A 19,062-nucleotide genomic window follows, 5' to 3' on the forward strand; every position below is an offset into this window, starting at 1 on the left:
CACTGTTATAGCTACGAAGGTCCAGAAACTCATGTGTGCTATAGCGCAGCAACGCGGTGCAGTTTTGGAAGAAAAAGTCCGGTGAAAAATAGATTAAAAAAAACTTCAGGAAAACTGTTGTTTTTTGATGTGAGACGGTGCAGAGCTGAAAAGTCCATATTGCGCCTGCTAATGAGCAGTAGTTCTTGCTGTTGCAATTTTTTCATCATTCATTCATTTATATCAGTTGTTCAAATTATTTATTTGTTACTTGTAAAAAAAATATATATATTGGGTACCCCCCGGCGGCTTGCGAACCTGCGACCTTTGGTGCACCAGCCCAACACCTAAACCACTGTACCGAAAAAAAGTGCCATGCTGAGCTCTGCATTTTTGTGAGGTCAACTGTGTGTAGGAAGTGGTTTTGAGAAGTGCTTTTTGGTTAATTTTGTCACCACGGTAACTTTAAATGGCGTCAAGTACAAATAGCACACTTCACACCGTCGAGACGCACGTTTTGATATATAGTTTGTGGGGGTACAGCCTACGGTTCGGGCTGTATTAACGGTGACGGAAGAATAAAAAGCAATAATATTATTAAAGAAACCCTTATTAGGTGCATAACATAAGGCCTCCGCCATGCATTTTCAATGCATAGGCGGGCGCCTAACTAGAACAGTCAAAGGTAATTGTAAACAAATGTGTTTTTAATCTTGATTCAAAAGAACTCAGGCTTTCCGCACTTTTACAGTTTTCTGGAAGTTTGTTCCAGATAAGCGGAGCATAGGAACTAAATGCTGCTTCTCCTTGTTTAGTTGTGGTTCTAGGTATGCAGAGTAGGCTGGAGCCAGAAGACCTTAGTGGTCTGGAGGGTTCATACACTGATAACAAGTCTGTAATGTATTTAGGTGCTAAGCCATTTAGGGATTTATAGACTAACAGAAGTATTTTAAAGTCTATTCTCTGAGATACAGGGAGCCAGTGTAAGGACTTTAGAACTGGGTTCATGTTCTCTACTTTCTTAGTCTTAGTGAGGACGCGGGCAGCAGCGTTCTGGATCAGCTGCAGCTGTCTGATCCACTTTTTAGACAAACCTGTGAAAACACCGTTGCAGTAATCAATTCTACTAAATATAAACGCATGGATTAGTTTTTCCAGATCCTGCTGAGACACCAGTCCTTTAATCCTGGAAATATTCTTCAGGTGATAGAAAGCCGACCTTGTCACTGTCTGTAAATGCTTTTGGAGGTTCAGGTCTGAGTCCATCACTACAACCAGATTTCGGGCCTGATCAGTGGTTTCTAGCTGAAGCGACTGAAGCTGTGTGCTAACTTTTGATCTCTCCTCTATTGGTCAAAATATTATTACTTCAGTTTTGTTTTTATCCAATTGAAGAAAGTTTTGACACATCCAGCAAGATGTGCACCAACAATTTGTCCTCCTTTGAACTCACCCATGTCACCCATAATGTTGTGTGCATTGCAATATTTTGAGCAAAACTGTGCTCTTACCCTGCTAATTGGACCTTCACACTCTGCTCTTATTGGTTCAATGTGCAATTAATGATGATTGGCCACCAGGCTGGTCCAATTTAGCCATGAAACCTCCCACACTAAAATGAGAGGTGTTTCAGTTTCATTGTCCAACGTCTGTATATATTGTATTTCACTTACTGAATTGAGTTACTGAAATAATTGTCTATACTTTTATTTATTAAGATTTAATTCTAGTGTTTATGTAAGGCAGAGGTTACAAATGTAAACATTAAGACCTTTTGTTTGGACCGTTTTTGCATTTTCTTCTTTCTTTTAAAAACGGCTCTACGAAAAGAAGTGGAAACAACGCCCCCAAAATGACGCTTGTGGCCAAAAAGTGTATTATGTCAGTAGTGGTTTAGGACTACCGTAGCAAATGAATGGGAAACGTTGACTGTCGGCTGTTGCCAATTAGCTCATTAGCTGCGTCTCAGATCGAAATACGCAGTTTGCAGCTCTGCAGACGCAAAGTTTTCCCGGTCGGCAGGTTTTGATGAAGACAAATCCTTTTCACTCAGAAGGTTTGATTTTAAAATCCCCAAGCGATGAGAGCCTACGACCAAGGAACTCGGAAGCTTTGCCTTTGACGGTCATGCCCACCACCAGGCGGGCGCCTTCTTCATTTCTCTTCTTCTACACTTTTGGGGCTATCACCGAAGGCGCCCCACAAGCGTAGCGAAATAACCAATCATATACTGTTGCTAGGGAAAATGTATAAATATTTGGCCAATCAGCATCGGCAAAATTAATGGCTTTGGGGCAATTGAAATCTTTGCCCCTGCTACACAGTGATGGGTGTATAGACCAGTTCACGCGTAACGTCACGAGCTACATCCGCGCTACATCTGGGTCACGTTGGTAGGCAAAAACAGTACCACCGTGACAAAACGGGTGAATTAGAGCGTACTTTTAGTTAGTTTATTTTTGGAATCTAAACAATGCTTACGAGTTGTTGTGCTCCCGGTTGCACACAGAGGCATTCCAAATCCTCGGATGTACGTTTCTTTCGTTTACCGAAGGAGGAAGAAAAAAGAAAGAAATGGATCATTTCAATGAAAAGGATGCAGGCAGAAAATCCCAATCGACTGTGGGAGTCATCATACCGCGACAGAATTTGCAGTCTACACTTCATCTCTGGTAAATACAACTTAATTTTGCACTAGTCATTGTTCTACTTAAATCATTATATAAATAAAAAATTAGGATATATATTTAAGTCAAGACGTAAACGTTCGTTTCGTAATAATATACGTACATGTACAATGTATGCAAACCCTCTGGCATGAGTCTGTGAAAAGGATTAATAAGACAAAAACATCAAAATAATCCTTTGTGAACAATGTTTGTTTATTAATTAAATGCTTATTGTGGCATCGTAGTAATTTTACCGACTTTTAATTTATATGCATGTACTAGGTTAGGCAGGGAAATCTATTGGCCAGCCCCACCAAGATTTTTTTTCACCAGCCGCCACTGAGGACCACCACGAACAGAGTGGGTCAAACCGAAATACCCGCCCATAGCTATAAGCTGGGGAAACCAGAGAGCAAAAAGGAGTAGAAGCTAATATAGTGTTTTCTGGAATTCCCTGAACTGTATAACACAAGTTAAAGATTATAAAGGGACATCAATTTGTATTCATCCTCAAGATCATTAGTGTGACTCTCCCCAACAAACTCGAACTGCGCCACACTAAGCCAAAAGTAGAACTGGAAACGTTTGCTACAAACATTGCTCATCACCGTCAGGGTGTGAATGTGTGCCTGAATGGGTGAATGACTGATTGTAGTGTACAGCGCTTTGGGGTCGTCTGACTTGATAAAGTGCTATACAAGTATGAGTCATTTACCATGAGTTGAGAATTGAAATTAGTAAAATAAGGTGAATTTTGGTGGCCTTTAATGAGTGTTGTGTTTTTATGCAGTTTTGCATTTACTTTTAAAATTCTGTATCACGGTTTTGACATTTTTATGTAAACAAATACCAGGAACATACATACTGTATATGTTAGGGATGATAATAGGCTTTTGCTTATTTCTTAACACCTTTCTGTCATGGTTTAGTTTTAGTCTGGCCTTTTTTGTTAGTTTTCAGTTCCTCCTCCTCCTCTCACTCAGCTCACCCTCCACTCCCTCTGCAATCAGTCACACCTGTTGGACATTAATTAGTCAGAACTCACTCCACCTGCCAGCCTTCCTACATAAGCCTCCTTCAGTCTTCTCTCCCCTGCTGGTTCGTCATCAGTCTCCATTGACTTCATGTCTGTCAGCCTGGTGTGCTCCTACTTGCTGTTGGAACCCTGCCACCTCTGAGTTTCAACTACTGGATTTACCTGCCTCATCTGTGCTTCAGCTGCTGGATTTATCTGCCACCTCTCTGCTCCAAGTAAGGGCTGTTTAACTGCTGGATAAACCTGCCACTTCTCTGCTTCTAGTGAGGCCTCTGTTTACTGCTGGATCCTCCTGCCTCCTCTCACTGCATGAAAAGTGTGATTTTCGTCACTATGCGGCACTGTAGATTGTCGTGGAAATTCAGGTTACCGACTGTTCACGGTAACTTGCAGGCAACACCGAAAACTGCCATGAATTGTCAGAAATTGATGTGGGCCTTGCTTTGCAGTTGTCCCCCCATAACCCCCCTCCTCCTAATTCTAGGGGAGGCTTTAACATGTAAATGAAAATGCTGTGAGCTATACAAATGCAAATCGGGGTTGCAGGGGGAGTTTACCCCACGTCTCGCGTTCAACTTGCCTTCAACTCTTGGACGCGATCCACAACTTTCAGCCAGTCCGCAGACTGACAAAAAGAAACTGCTGATTGCTATCAGTGGACTGTCTCATATGCAGGGCCGGTTCTAGCCCTTTGGTTGCCCTAGGCGAGATTGAGTTTTGCGCCCCCCCCCCCCCCCTCACTTTTGCCGTGCGAAATACCAGTACTGTTTTCAGCATCTGTTTAGTGCTTCATTGAGTTGTTTACAGTTCCACAAAGAGTGTTGTGCGGTGAATTGTGCCTACAGTTGTGCAAAGTGTGTGTTACAAAATTGCAAATTGAGTGCAAAGCAGTGTTTGTTCTTTTAGTTTTGTGAACTCAGTGAGTGGATTTGCTATAAGTATTAATAGTTTTAGAAATTGTGCTATAAGAATCAAGGGTTGTGTTTAAGCATTCAGAAAAAAAATTTACTTAGCATGGAGTGATGCATAGACAACAAATACCAGAATAGGTTTCAGAACCTTTTCTTTTTTATTATTTTAAATAATTTATTACACACTCAAAGTTAGGACTGTGCAAAAACACTCTTAACCATCAGTAAGGACACTTAGGTAAAGTATAACAAATAAACTGGATTTTGATGATTATTTGTACATCCATTTTGAATACTCAATGCAGATAATCACTACAAAATATTTTATTTATATTAGTATCCTCCACCCATTCTCAAGCTAATAATATAGCACATAATTCTGCTGCATATATACTGAGATAATCAGATGTCCTTTTTTAAATAATCTTTGTCAGGAATCACCACTGCTATACTAGTTGCTTCACTCTTTGTCTTTTTATTTGCATGTATCTATGTCTACATGTGTTGTCTTTTACTTTCCTGTATCTGTTTATTCACTTGTGTGTAAATGCACCCCAGCAATCAAAAAAATTGTTATGAGAAATTTTACCCACTGCTGCTTTTTTTAGATGCTGCTAGCAGAGCTGGATAAAATAAAAACTAAGCAGGTTGATGCAGCATAAGAGCCCCCATCACTGACAAGTTCATTTGTGGAACCAACAAAAGATGATGCCATCAATCTCTCATTCAGTCGATTTTCAAAAAGACCATGAAATAATTTTATTAGTGATTGCTTATATTAACTTACATAATAACCACAACAATTTTGTTTACACGTATGTTTTAGATTTTATTCTTTCAGCTTGGGTATTTTTTTTAACTGCCAACAGGTGACCTCTAAAGGTAAAGTCATTTTCATGTCCTGGGGGTGGGAAGTGGGCCCTTATACAGCTGACTGCACACGAGGGTATCACAGCCCTGGTATCTTTGCCTAAATAGTCCTAACGCCATCTCACAAATTGTCTATAGGCTATATGCCTATGCTGTTGCTTGTATTGGGACCAAGCAACCTGCAATGTCCAAGCATTTAGACACACCGCTTCCATGCCAGGATGGTCTGTGTCAGGGATTTCTCCATCCATCTCCTCTCTGGCTTCTTCAATCTTAGCAACAACCAAGCTGATTTCCTGGCAACAGATGCACTCTCTCACAGAATCCATTATTGGCAGTGAGAACAGGAACACCTAAAAAATAAGATTGATTAATTGTATATTTGTATATGAATTACACACCATAACTGATTTGCTAAATTCACTATTAATGCATTTATGGTAAGTTGGAAATTGATTTACATTTCAGGAAATATTTAGGCCTCAATATTACTGTATTACTGTATATTTTTGATATATTATTTTTGACTTTTGTTATGCTAGTATGTAGGTAGGCTAAATATTAATGTACAGATACTGTTTTTAAAATGTTGTCAAGTGATTCTTTATGATAAGTAGCACCTCATCATTGGGCCTAACTAGGCCATGGCATAAATTCATTTTTAGTTGTGAATAAATGCTCATTCATTTTAGTGATACATTTTGTCCTCATCTCTTTATTTAAGATAAGATAAGATGGACTTTACTGATCTCACAGTGGAGAAATTCACGTGTCACTTCGGCTCAATAAAAGTGATAAAAGACCGATTATCTTTGCGTTTAAAATAACACAAAACAGCGCAAGAAGACCTCGTTTATTTATTTTTATTTTATAATTTTGTAGACAGCTGCCGATTAAACTAATGTTACAACCTTGATATGATATGCGTTGTTTTACCGAAAAATCAATTATAAGCGCCGTGAAAACGGCTGCAATGCGCGCTCCCGACAAAAGGGGGGGGGGGGGATTTTCACAGGGGAACTGAATTTCACACAAGACCGGCATTTTAGTCATTAAATATCTATGGTGCCTAAAAGAAAATGTTAACATACGAAAACATATTTGAACTGTGAAGTTAAAAGAAAAAACGTGTCCTACCATTCACCTAATCTCCACTCCTTGTCCGACTCGCTGCTGTTCGTCCGCTGCCTTCTCTTCATCTGAAATGTCTGGGTAAAACATGTGAGGCTCCAGACACAAATATTCTTGCTCCAATACATCAGAATGGTCTCCTGGTAGGAATCGCTCGGTTGAAGTCGAAATTTCGCTTTCAGATTTCTCGTTATGGCTCTCGCATGTAGTGCAGTAATCCGCCATGTTGAGATGAACGCTCACGACCTGACGTCACGACTTACGGGTTGGAGGGCGCTTGAAAAGTGATCAGAATCTTTTCCGATTTTCTCTTAAATGTGAAAAAGAAAAGAAAAAAATTTGGTGGTATATTTATTTGTTCATATTTTGATATATATATATATATATATATATATATATATATATATATATATATATATATATATATATATATATATATATATATATATATATATATATATACCCATATATATATATATATATGGGTGTTGTTTATGTCATTCCAAAATTAAACATTAAAGTTGGAAAAAGAATCAGTGATGATTTAGCAGTTTACACAGCGGAATTGATTGCTGTGTGGCTAGCTTTGCTTTGGGTGGAGGTCAATAGGCCAAGGAAGGCAGTAATTGCTTCAGATTCCAGCTCAGCTTTAATAAGTATTAAAACATTTCATTCAAAATCAAAGCAAGACATTGTGTATGATATACTGCAAGCTGCAAATAATCTAAAAGTCAGGAATTAATATAACTCTGGTATGGGTACCAGCTCATATAGGAGTAATAGGAAATGAGTTAGCAGATAAAAGTGCTAAGCAAGCAGCAAGACATTCTAATATAGATGTTGAAGTGAACTACAGCAAAGCAGAAATTAAAAGTATGGTCAAAAACATAGTCAAGGGTAAATGGCAAACATTATGGGACGGTGGGCAGACTGGAAGACAGTTCTATAATATTCAGAATAAAGTGGGAAAGAGCAGAAATACAAACAGAAGCAAGGAGGAGGAGGATGTATTTTCTAGAATGAGGTATGGACACACACGTCTAAATAAAACTTTGTTAATAATGAAGAAGCATGCTGATGGCAACTGTGAATTCTGTGGTAGTCCAGAGACTATAGAGCATGTTATTGTACACTGTAATAAATATCAGGAAGAAAGACAAAGACTAGTCTTACAATTACAAGGAGAACAGATGAGGCCTAACCTAGAAGGAATTTTGCAAAGAAACACAGGGGAAATGAGTGTAAACTATGCAATTGGCTTCCTGAGAAATACAGGACTAATTAAAAGAATTTAGTATGATCTTTTTGTTTTGATTGGTTTGTTTCATTATATTTGTTTGTTTGCAACCTATTAGGAAAGGTTAGACTCCAGTACCACACTCCAGTCCAGTTGATGGCAGTAATGCACCATTAAAGTTAGTTGCCAACCGCCATAAAAACCAGAAGAAGAAGTGGACTGTCTCGTACAACATACTGCCGATATGAATGAGCGGTTTACTCAACTGCACTGCAGAATTCGGTAAACTCCAGGTTGCTGTCCATAGAGGACAAGTTGGCGGCTCTGCAGTCGAACAACTGTGCGGGAGAACTACAAGAAGAGAAGACGGGTGCACAATCCCAAGCTTGCGGTAAGAATATGTTCAGTGAATGCTAGCTAAGCTAAAAGTAGCCTAGCCTAAAGCCAAAGCTAGGAATAGCCTAGTAGCCTTGCAAAAGAACAAGCTTTATTAAAGTGTATTTTCATTTACAGGAAGCAGTACGCCGTCTTTACAACTCGGAGACAAATTGCAGGCGCTATGAACCGGAGCAACGCGGTGACCTCCTATTTGCTCGGAGCAATATCTGCAAGTCCAGATTTACACAATGTTGATAAAGACGAAATTGTGTGTAAGTGACTTGTTTTTACTGTTTCTCCTTCCTTGTTTAATGTTACTGTGACTTGCATTTGATTTTTATTCATACCACTCTCATTTAATTGTTTTCCAGCCGCCTGTAAGACCTATTATGAGACGGTACGCAGGAGCTCATATGTCCAGCCAGAAAACTCATTGCGGGCGGAAGCTGCGAAGCATTCAGCTCGGAGTCGAGCGAGAAGAAAGAGGGTTAGACTTATTTGGTGACTATTTTTCAGGTGCATTGATAGATGTGTTGTGTCCATACGCAGTGCATCCCATCGCACAGCACTGATTCATTGTTTTGTTTTTTTACAGCTGCTGGAATTGAGACAGAGTGTGCTAACGGATGACGAGGTGGAACTCTGGAGGTCCGCCACCGTAGACCGCATGTCTGACGAAGAAGATGGCGTTGTTGGCGGGGTCTCTGAATGGATTGTATGGCCGCCGTCATTTCGTAGGCCAGATCTCTCTGAACTGTGTGTGAAGCTGCAGTCCCGGTTAGAGGCGACGGCGAAGTACAGAGCCACGCACATATGCGTCTGCACAACGGACCTGCCTCGGAAAAAACGCCGCCAGTTACCTACAACCCCGAGGAGGCAAACGGACAGTTCACGGAGTTGTAGTTTTTGGATACCAATGTGTGGTCAGATCCTTGCGTTGTACATAGTTGTTTGTTTTTAATAAAGCTCTTTCTTTGCATAAACATCTTCCTGGCAAATGTTCATTTCCTCTATAAATTCATTCATGTCCTTGATGGTAGCCTAATAATAGTGTAGTAGCCTACTTAGGATAACATGAATATACAGCATTATATATATATATATATATATATATATATATATATATATATATATATATATATATATATATATATATAATTAATTATTTTTTTTTTTTTTTTTGTCGTCAACAGCAGAGGCCTTAAGTGGGCCTCTGCTGACTGCTGGATTATCCTGCCTCCTCTGAGCTTCAAGTGAGGCCTCTGTTTGCTGCCGGATTCTCCTGCCTCCTCTGTGTCTTGAGTAGGCCTCTGCTGGCTGCTGGATTATCCTGCTTCCTCTGAGCTCCAAGTAAGGCCTCTGCTAACTGTTGGATTTTCCTGTCACCTCTGAGCTTCAATAGGCCTGTTGGCTGCTGGATTATCCTGCTTCCTCTGAGCTTCAAGCCTCTGCTAGTTGCTGGATTATCCTGCCTTCAACTGTGCCTCAAGTGAAGCCTCTGCCAGCTGCTGGGTTTTCTGTCTCCTCTGGGCCTCAAGTCAAGCCACTGTTAGTGGTTGGGTTTCCGGCCTCCTCTGTGCTTCAGCAGCCCAGCTCTCAAGAACTCTCTCCGGTCCGTCAGCTCCTGCTCACATCTACACCCCTGTTCCAGTCCAGTCCTGCCTCTCTTGTTTCCAGCACCCCTCGCGCCCTGGGGGCGCGAGGGGTGCTGGTGCCTATCGCCAGCTGTCAATGGGCGAGAGGCGGGGTACACCCTGGACAGGTCCCCAGTCTATTGCAGTCAATATACAATTTATGTCACATCAGCAGACATTACTTCACTGTATTCTTTTGGTCTTCACAGTCACCAGATTTGAATCCAACAGTGCACCATTAGGATGGGATGGAATGGGATATTTACATCATGGAACTGACAACTTTGGGATGCTATCATGGCACAGCAGTCTGGATTATTTAAACCTAGACAAAGAGGTTTAGAGTCAAGCTTGGTTAGACCTGGGGCATACTGTATGTCATACCTCAAAGCGTTGAGAGTTGACTTTCTTCCCCCTTTTCATCCAGGTAATGAGAGGTTTAGGGTCACCAGTGGCCTGACAAATGAATGATGCCACACCTCCAGAGATCCCTGTCTGATCCTCTGGGGACCTGATGAAGTTGGGTATGCCTACACGAGAGACAGAGGGCATAACAATTAGAACAATGAGGACTAGAAGAACAAAATAGCAAGAAGCGACTTAAAAGTCATACCATTAGACCCCTGACTGAAATTTTAAGGGTATTTTGCAACCCTCTAATAACAATTAGTTATCTAAAAGTTTTTTTGTAGTCCTTTTAAAACACAGTACTAGTAACACACGTTAGTAGTACCTCAGTAGCAGTGTGCGATTTGCAAAAAAACCAGAGGGGGGATCATTTCAAAAGTTAGCTAGCAGGTGCTCTTTCAGGTAGCTAGCTAGGTCCAGTAGGTTAGACTATTGTTTTTAAACTTGCGCCATCTACTGTCAGGACTCGGGAGTGGGTATTAGCTTACTTTACCGCTTTGAGCAGAAAAGGTAATAATACTCTTTAAAAACAAAACAACAATGAATTTACAAATGTGAAGAACACAAGACATGTATTAATATAAATCCATAATATTCAGGGGTTAAAGCAAAAATAATCAATTTGACTGAAAATTTTTCTAGTCAGCCCATATATTCTGGGTCCGTGGACGTCATGCCACCTTAATAACCTCATTTGCTTATTGTGCAAAGTCCTCTTTAAACAAATCTGGTAGTTCCATTGACAATTCCTGTATCTCTCCCACCTTTCAGCTTCAGAGCCTTGGCGCCATCCTGGACAGCCGTCTCCATAATCTCCTTCACTTTCCACATCCATACCATCACCTGGTTAACTTTCATATTTACAGCATCAAGTTCTTCCTTCGCACTTTTGCCAAACCGGTCCACTGTCCACTAACCTTTCCCCTTTACAATTTCAAAACCCTTCCCTCCTTGTCCCCTGGAAAACCCTCCATAAACTGCAGCTAATTCAAAAGACAGCAGCTTGCATCATTACATCATCTTCTTCACACCTGTACATTAACTCCACTGTCACATTCAATATAAATGAATCCTATGATCATACAAGGCCAACAACAGCCATGTACAAAGAGAGACACAAAACCAACACGACACAGATCGCACATTACAATAATCAGTCTCTGCTTTGCCCGTTATTGCTCAACAATTAATTATCACAACTCATGAGTTTATAAAAAGGCATTAACTTTTTTGAACTTTTTAAAAACGGTTATATTTTAGCCCAATGACATATCCAGGGTGGACTCTGTGTCCCCACCTCTCGCTCATTGACTGCTGGAGATGGTCACCAGCCACTCCACGACCCTGTGTTACGTCAAGCCATGTTTTCCAATCAGATACGGCATGACATAACACCTGTACGGAAAAGCAGGTATAGAAAATCCATGGATGGGAGATTCCATTTTTAAAAAGTTTAATAAAATTGCTTAAAGTTTATCAGAAAAAAACGTAACTTGCTTTCAAAGAACATAAAAAAAAATTATTAAACTTCTGCTAAGTTAAATATTGTTTAAGGTAATCTTGGCTGGTTTAGCTTGTCTGTCTGACAGGTGTTTTTGGGTTGGAGTAAAATGAGTCCATAGATTCACAGGAGTATATTTAACATGTTTCTGGTGCGACTTGCTTCACATCACGCTCCACTCCGTGTAAAAGTAACAAATAACTACAAAAACTCTGAGAAACGCCTTTTTTCCTGCAGCTGTGAAACTCCACTGAATTTTTACTTCCACAAGATAGGTATATAATGTTGTATTCTGTTTTATTTCTGGTCCGCTTCTCTTACTGATTTCCATGTTTGACTGCTGCTCTTTTACCAAGATAAAATACTAAATGCTGCGGAACCCTGGAAACTCTCATATGATTGGCTCAGGAACCAGGGACTAAACATGGGCTACACTTTGGACTGAAGTAGTTCCGGACCATACCTCTAGGTTTGAATAAGAAAAATGTGACAAAGACATTGTTGATGGAGAAGACCAATTGTTTATAGGTAATGTTACTTCTATCCCAGGTGACAAATGAGAATTATTTAAGTTGATTTTACAGTAAATATCTTACTTATAGCTCATTTAAAGCAAATAAAGAAATGTATTTAATTTCCACTGTTATGCTGATGACACTTCGCTATATTTATGCATAAATCCTAATGAATCCAATCAATTACTTTAAATACAGGCTTGTATGTCTTGATGACATCAAAAGCTGGATGACTTTAAATTTTCTGCATTTAAATTCTGACAGACCAGAAGTTGTAATCTTTGGACCAGAGTCCTCAAAAAATAAACTTCTTAATCAATCACTTAATCTGGATGGCATTAATTTGGCCTCTGATAATAAAGTAAAAAATCTGTTATTTTTTACCAAGACATGTCATTTTAATCCCATATTAAACAGGTTTCCAGAGTTTCCTTTTGTCACCTCCAGAATATCGCCAAAACTAGAAACATTCTGTCCAGGACCGATACTGAAAAACTAGTCCATGCATTTGTTACTTCAGGGTTGGACTATTGCAATTCTTTACTATCAGGAAGTCCACACAATGCAGTTCAAAGTCTTCAGCTGATCCAAAATGCTGCAGCAAGAGTTCTGATGAAAATCAACAAGAGGGATCATATTTCTCCTTCATTGGGTTCCTGTTAAATCAAGAATAGAATTTAAAATTCTTCTTCTAACGTATAAAGCCCTTAATAATCAAGCTCCATCATATACCAGAGCTCTTATTACCCCATATGTTCCTAACAGAGCACTTCGCTCTCAGACTGCAGGTCTGCTGGTGGTTCCTAGAGTCTCTAAAAGTAGAATGGGAGGCAGATCCTTTAGCTATCAGGCTCCTCTCCTGTGGAACCAACTCCCAGTTTTGGTCCGTGAGGCAGACACCCTTTCTACTTTTAAGACTAATCTTAAAACTTTCCTTTTTGATAAAGCTTATAGTTAGAGTGGCTTATGTTACCTCTATAGTTATGCTGCTATAGGCTTAGGCTACTGGAGGACATCAGGGTCTAATTTTCTATTTTTCTACTGTTATTAAATTTTGCTTTGCTTGTCGTCATTTCATCTTTTAACTTTTTTGGTTCTCTCTCTTTTTCTTCTTCATAGTAGGTACATCTGGTCTGGTGTTCTGTTAGCTGTGACAGTCGGTCGAGGCAGATGACCGTTCATACTGAGCCTGGTTCTGCTGGAGGTTTTTCCTTCCCGGGGAGTTTTTCTTTCCACTGTCGCTTCATGCTTGCTCAGTATTAGGGATTGCTGCAAAGCCATGGACAATGCAGATGACTCTCCCTGTGGCTCCACGCTTCTTCAGGAGTGAATGCTGCTTCTCAGGACTTTGATGCAATCAACTGGTTCCCTTATATAGGAAATTCTTTTGACCAATCTGTATAATCTGATTGATTTTGATTTTGTAAAGTACCTTGAGATGACATGCTTAATGAATTGACGCTATATAAATAAAATTGAATTGAAAACTGAATTGTATTTCTCTTAAATTCCATCCATCCATTGCTTTTCCATTCAGGGTTGCTGGTGCCTATCTCCAGCAGTCACTGGGCAATGGCAACGATCACCACCAGAAAACAGTTACAAGTTGTATGGTGAGTTGTTTGAATGTTAGTGTTTGGAAGGGATTACATCTACGGGTGGGGGATGGGGGGTGTGGATGTGAACGTTTTGGTGGGCTTGTGTCCGGCCCCCTGTCTCGGTCCTGGTCCGTGCCGTCTCCCAGTGCGGGTTTCGCCTGGGGGGTGGGGTTTGGGATGGCTTGTGCGGGCTGGCAGGCCAGGGTCCCCCCTCTTATTTATTTATTTATTTTGAGGAGGGGAAGCCAGTAGTCTTGGTGGGTAGGCTGGGTAGGGTGGAGGTGTTGGTCTTGGTGGGTGGTTGGCTCGCGGGCCCTCCCGCCTCTCCCTGGTCCCGGGGCTATGGTGGTGCCGCTGGCGGGGCCCCCTTCTCCCAGTGGGCTTTCGGGGAGCGGGGGTGCCTTTTGGAGTCAGTAGGGGAGCTGGCTCCCTGGGACTGCTGTAGGCTCCCCGGGAGTGTGGCTGACGCCTCTGCTCTCCCCGGTGAGGGGGGAGGGGTGGCTACGGTAAGGTTGGGGAGGGAGTGGGTTTATTAGGTATTTAGGGGGTGGGGGGGATTCTGGTTGGGTGGCCCGTGCGGGTCATGTTGGCCCCCTCCTTGAGGGGCCTGGTACGGGGGGCGTCTGGTCCGGGGGCGGGACCGGGGATTGTTGGATGTGAGTGTTATGTGGTAATGTGTGTACAGAGTCATTTCTTTTTTGTATGTGTGTGGTGAGTGGGGCACTAGGGTGGGATGGTATGAATCAGTTTATATTTTTTTTTTGCCAGGTTCGGGTCCGGTCCGCTCCCTCTTCCAAGAACATCTCCGCTAGGTGCAGAGCACATCCCCCCCCACATCCTGCCCCCCTCCGCTGGCTGGCGCCTTGGCCCGCTGGCGCATTGGCGGCCCTCGTGTTTGGGGCGGGTTCCCGGGTGGGTGACAGCCCATTCCCGGTGGCTGCTTCACGGGGCCCCTGGGGGCCTCTGGGCCCATGACCGGGACCACTTCAGCGTGGCTGGCTGCCGGCGGAGACCACGGGGTCGCCCCCGTGGCTCCTGGGGCTTCGGCATTGCGGTGGCTGGGGGATTTCCTCGGGGTCGTCTCTCCTCTATCCACGGGGGGTTGCAGATTTCCTGTGTTGGCCCCTCTTGGGCGCCCTGCTTTGGGGGCCCCTTCAGGAGTCCGGGGTTATGGGTCCCCTGGAGTCTGCCTCGGTGCTCGGGGAAGGCTGGCCTTTGGTTCTTCACAACCACTATTGAGCAATTTCCTTCTGGATAAATTTCACATACTCAGGTGCACTCATGAAATGCTGCTAGGTAAGGGTTCCGAATTCAATACCTTTATAGGTACCTACCGAGTACCTTCAGTACTACTGAGTACTGATTCCCATAAAATCATAAGGTACCATGTTTCGGTACCTAAACACAGTAGCAAGTGCTACTGTGAGCTCCTTCCTACTTCTACAAGCGTTGTCTCACAGGAAGTTGCAGCTGCCTCATTCTGAAACCAGCCTACAGTCAGAGCAAAGACAGCAGAGAGGAGAGCCTTTCCATTTCCATGTTGCAAATGTATCCTGCCCTGGATTAAAAGAAAGGAAAAAAATATGTTTTAATGTAGTCTTGTACTGAAATATTTCCCAGCAATTTATGCACACACAGTTTTAATCCCTTATTCATATCATTCACTCTGTGCCTCTGATAACTTTTGTTTTGGTAAAGATGTGTTTTATGTAGTGTGAATTCAGGCATTGTGTTAAAATTCATTAATTATTTCATAAGGTTGATTTGTAGATACAATGAGGTTAACATTTGTTACCACATAAACACTCAAACGTATAGAAAATAGGTACCATTGAGTACTGGTACCGATACCCAGATACTGGGTATCGGTATGTATTGGTTCAAATGCGAAAGGTACCCAACCCTAAATGCTGCATTGCATAATACAAGTGGACAAAACTGGTCAGTTGGACCACTCCTAAAACTATTTTTTCAGTCTTAAATCCCCGGGAACCAAGTGTGAATGATAGTTGGAGAACTAGACTGTGGTGAATGAATCTTATCAGTGCGGGTTGAGTACATGTGATGAAAGCTGTATATCTGAGCGATCTAAGATGACAAGCAGTAATCAGCTGGTGAAGACTGCAGGACTGTCCCTCTCCAACATCAAGGCCATGAGTTCCGTGATGTGGGTACAGTCTGCCAGGCTGGTGCGGCACTTCCTGGACCTCCTGAGGGGAAAGCTGTCGGCCAAGAAGAGGAGCCTCCTACGTGCATACTGGGAAGGACAAGGCCAACCAGATCCAACAGACTCCTTTCCTGACTTGATCCTGGATCCTGATTTCCCGGAGCAAAGTGAACCTCTGCTCTTCGGCCTGGACCAACAGCAAATGGTTTTATTCTATATGGATCAGAAAGCTCTCCCTCCCTGGGCTGCCACCTTACCGTGGTGGAGGGGTTTGAGTGTCCCAATGATCCTAGGAGCTATGCTGTCAGGGGCTTTAAGCCTCTAGTAGGGTCTCCCAAGGCAGACCGGTCCTAGGTGAGGGACCAGACAATGCGCAGCCCAAAAAGCTCCTTATGATGAATACCATAAATGGATACCGTGTTCCCTCGCCCGGACGTGAGTCACCGGGGCCCCACTTTGGAGCCAGGCCTGGAGGTGGGGCACGTTGGCGAAGGTCTGGTGGCCGGGCTGTTGCCCATGGAGCCCGGCCGGGCTCAGCCCAAAGAGGCGACATGGGTCCCCCTTCCGATGGGCTCACCACCTGTCGGAGGGGCCAAAGGGGTCGGGTGCATTGTGCAACGGGTAGCAGTAGAGGGCGGGGACCTTGGCGTTCCGATCCTCGGCTGCAGAAGCTGGCTCTTGGGACGTGGAATGTCACCTCTCTGGTGGGGAAGGAGCCTGCGCTCGTGCGCGAGGTTGAGAGGTTCCGACTAGAGAGAGTCAGACTCACCTCGACGCACCGCTCTGGCTCTGGAACCAGTCTCCTTGAGAGGGGCTGGACATTCTTCCACTCTGGAGTTGCCCCTGATGAGAGGCGCCGAGCTGGGGTGGGCATACTTGTTGCCCCCCATCTCGGTGCCTGCACGTTGGGGTTTTCCCCGGTGAACGAGAGAATGGCCTCCCTCCGTATTCGTGTGGGGGGACGGGTTCTGACTGTTGTTTGCGCTTATGCGCCAAACAACAGTTCAGATTACCCACCCTTTTTGGAGTCCTTGGAAGGGGTACTGGAGAGTGCCCCTCCTGGGGACTCCCTCATTTTGCTGGGGGACTTCAACGCGCACGTGGGCAATGACAGTGGGACCTGGAGGGGCGTGGTTGGGAGGAATGGCCCACCTGATCTGAACTCGAGTGGTGTTTTGTTGTTGGACTTCTGTGCTCGTCATGGATTGTCCATCACAAACACCATGTTCAAGCATAAGGGTGTACTTATGTGCTCTTGGCACCAGGACACCCTAGGTCGCAGTTTAATGATCGACTTTGTTGTCGTTTCATCTGATCTGTGGCCGCATGTCTTGGACACTCGGGTGAAGAGAGGGGCGGAGCTTTCCACCGACCACTACCTGGTGGTGAGTTGGCTCCGATGGCGGGGGAGAAAGCCGGTCCGACCGGGCAGGCCCAAACGTACTGTGAGGGTTTGCTGGGAAAATCTGGCAGAGTCCCCTGTGAGACGGAGCTTTAACTCCCACCTCCTGGAGAACTTTAAACACGTCCCGAGGGAGGCGGGGGATATTGAGTCTGAATGGACCATGTTCCGCGCCTCTATTGTTGAGGTGGCTAGTCGGAGCTGTGGCCGCAAGGTTGTCGGTGCATGTCGCGGCGGCAACCCTCGAACCCGCTGGTGGACACCAGCAGTGAGGGAAGCCGTCAAGCTGAAGAAGGAGTCCTACCGGGCTTTTTTGGCCTGTGGGACTCCAGAAGCAGCTGATGTGTACCGGCAGTCGAAGCGGCAGGTGGCTCAGCTAGTCGCCGAGGCAAAAACTCGGGCGTGGGAAGAGTTCGGAGAGGCCATGGAGAAAGACTTCCGTACTGTGACTTGGGACGCCGTGTTTTGTTGGGCGGAAAACTTCGAAGACCTCCTTAATCCCACCAACACGTCTTCCATTGCGGAAGCAGAGCCTGAGGACTCTGGGTCGGGCTCTCCCATCTCTGGTGCTAAGGTTATTAAAAAGCTCCTCGGTGGCATGGCCCCGGGGTGGATGAGATTCGCCCTGAGTACCTTAAGGCTCTGGATGTTGTGGGGCTGGGTTGGTTAACGCGGCTCTGCAGCATCACATGGACATCGGGGGCAGTTCCCCTGGATTGGCAGACTGGGGTGGTGGTCCCCCTATTTAAAAAGGGGGACCGGAGGGTGTGTTCCAACTACAGAAGAATCACACTCTTAAGCCTCCCTGGTAAGGTCTATTCAGGGGTTCTGGAAAGGAGGGTCCGTCGGATAGTTGAATTTCGGATTCAGGAAGAGCAATGTGGTTTTCGTCCTGGCCGTGGAACACTGGACCAGCTCTATACCCTCAGCAGGATCCTGGAGGGGTCATGGGAGTTTGCCCAACCAGTCTACATGTGCTTTGTGGATCTGGAGAAGGCATTCGACCGTGTCCACCGAGGGATCCTGTGGGGGGTACTCCGGGAGTATGGAGTACCGGACCCTTTAATAAGGGCTGTCAGGTCTCTGTACAACCGGTGTCAGAGTCTGGTCCGCATTGCCGGCAGTAAGTCGGACTCGTTTCCAGTGAGAGTTGGACTCCGCAAAGGTTGCCCTTTGTCACCGATTCTGTTCATAACTTTTATGGACAGAATTTCTAGGCGCAGCCAAGGTGTTGAGGGGATCCGTTTTGGTGGCCTTAGGATTGCGTCTCTGCTATTCGCGGATGACGTGGTCCTATTGGCTTCATCAGGGCATGATCTACAGCTCTCACTGGAGCGGTTCGCAGCTGAGTGCGAAGCGGCTGGGATGAAAATCAGTGCCTCCAAATCCGAGACCATGGTCTTGAACCGGAAAAGGGTAGAGTGCCTTCTCCGGGTTGGGGAGGATGTGCTGCCCCTAGTGGAGGAGTTCAAGTATCTTGGGGTCTTGTTCACGAATGAGGGGAAGATGGAGCGGGAGATCGACGGGCGGATTGGTGCAGCGTCTGCTGTGAAGCGGGCGCTGTATCAATCCGTTGTGGTGAAGAGAGAGCTGAGCCAAAAGGTGAAGCTCTCGATTTACTGGTCG

At 44.1% G+C, this 19,062-nt stretch overlaps 1 protein-coding gene and 1 long non-coding RNA gene across 2 annotated transcripts in view; one reads left to right on the forward strand and one right to left on the reverse strand.

The window, feature by feature from the left end:
• LOC105921789 (receptor-type tyrosine-protein phosphatase S) overlaps window positions 1–19,062 on the reverse strand; it is a 368,492-nt gene that overhangs the window by 257,379 nt on the left and 92,051 nt on the right. Inside the window, 1 exon segment of the mRNA XM_036131703.1 lies at window positions 10,230–10,375. Within this exon segment, the coding sequence (XP_035987596.1) occupies window positions 10,230–10,375 (146 nt within the window).
• LOC118560574 lies at window positions 8,446–9,103 on the forward strand. Its single transcript, XR_004929454.1, has 3 exons — window positions 8,446–8,483; window positions 8,583–8,698; window positions 8,807–9,103. It is a non-coding gene; the product is annotated as an uncharacterized LOC118560574 (long non-coding RNA).

This window comes from Fundulus heteroclitus, unplaced genomic scaffold, assembly GCF_011125445.2.
Source record: "Fundulus heteroclitus isolate FHET01 unplaced genomic scaffold, MU-UCD_Fhet_4.1 scaffold_45, whole genome shotgun sequence".
In the NCBI taxonomy this organism is placed as follows: Eukaryota; Metazoa; Chordata; class Actinopteri; order Cyprinodontiformes; family Fundulidae; genus Fundulus; species Fundulus heteroclitus.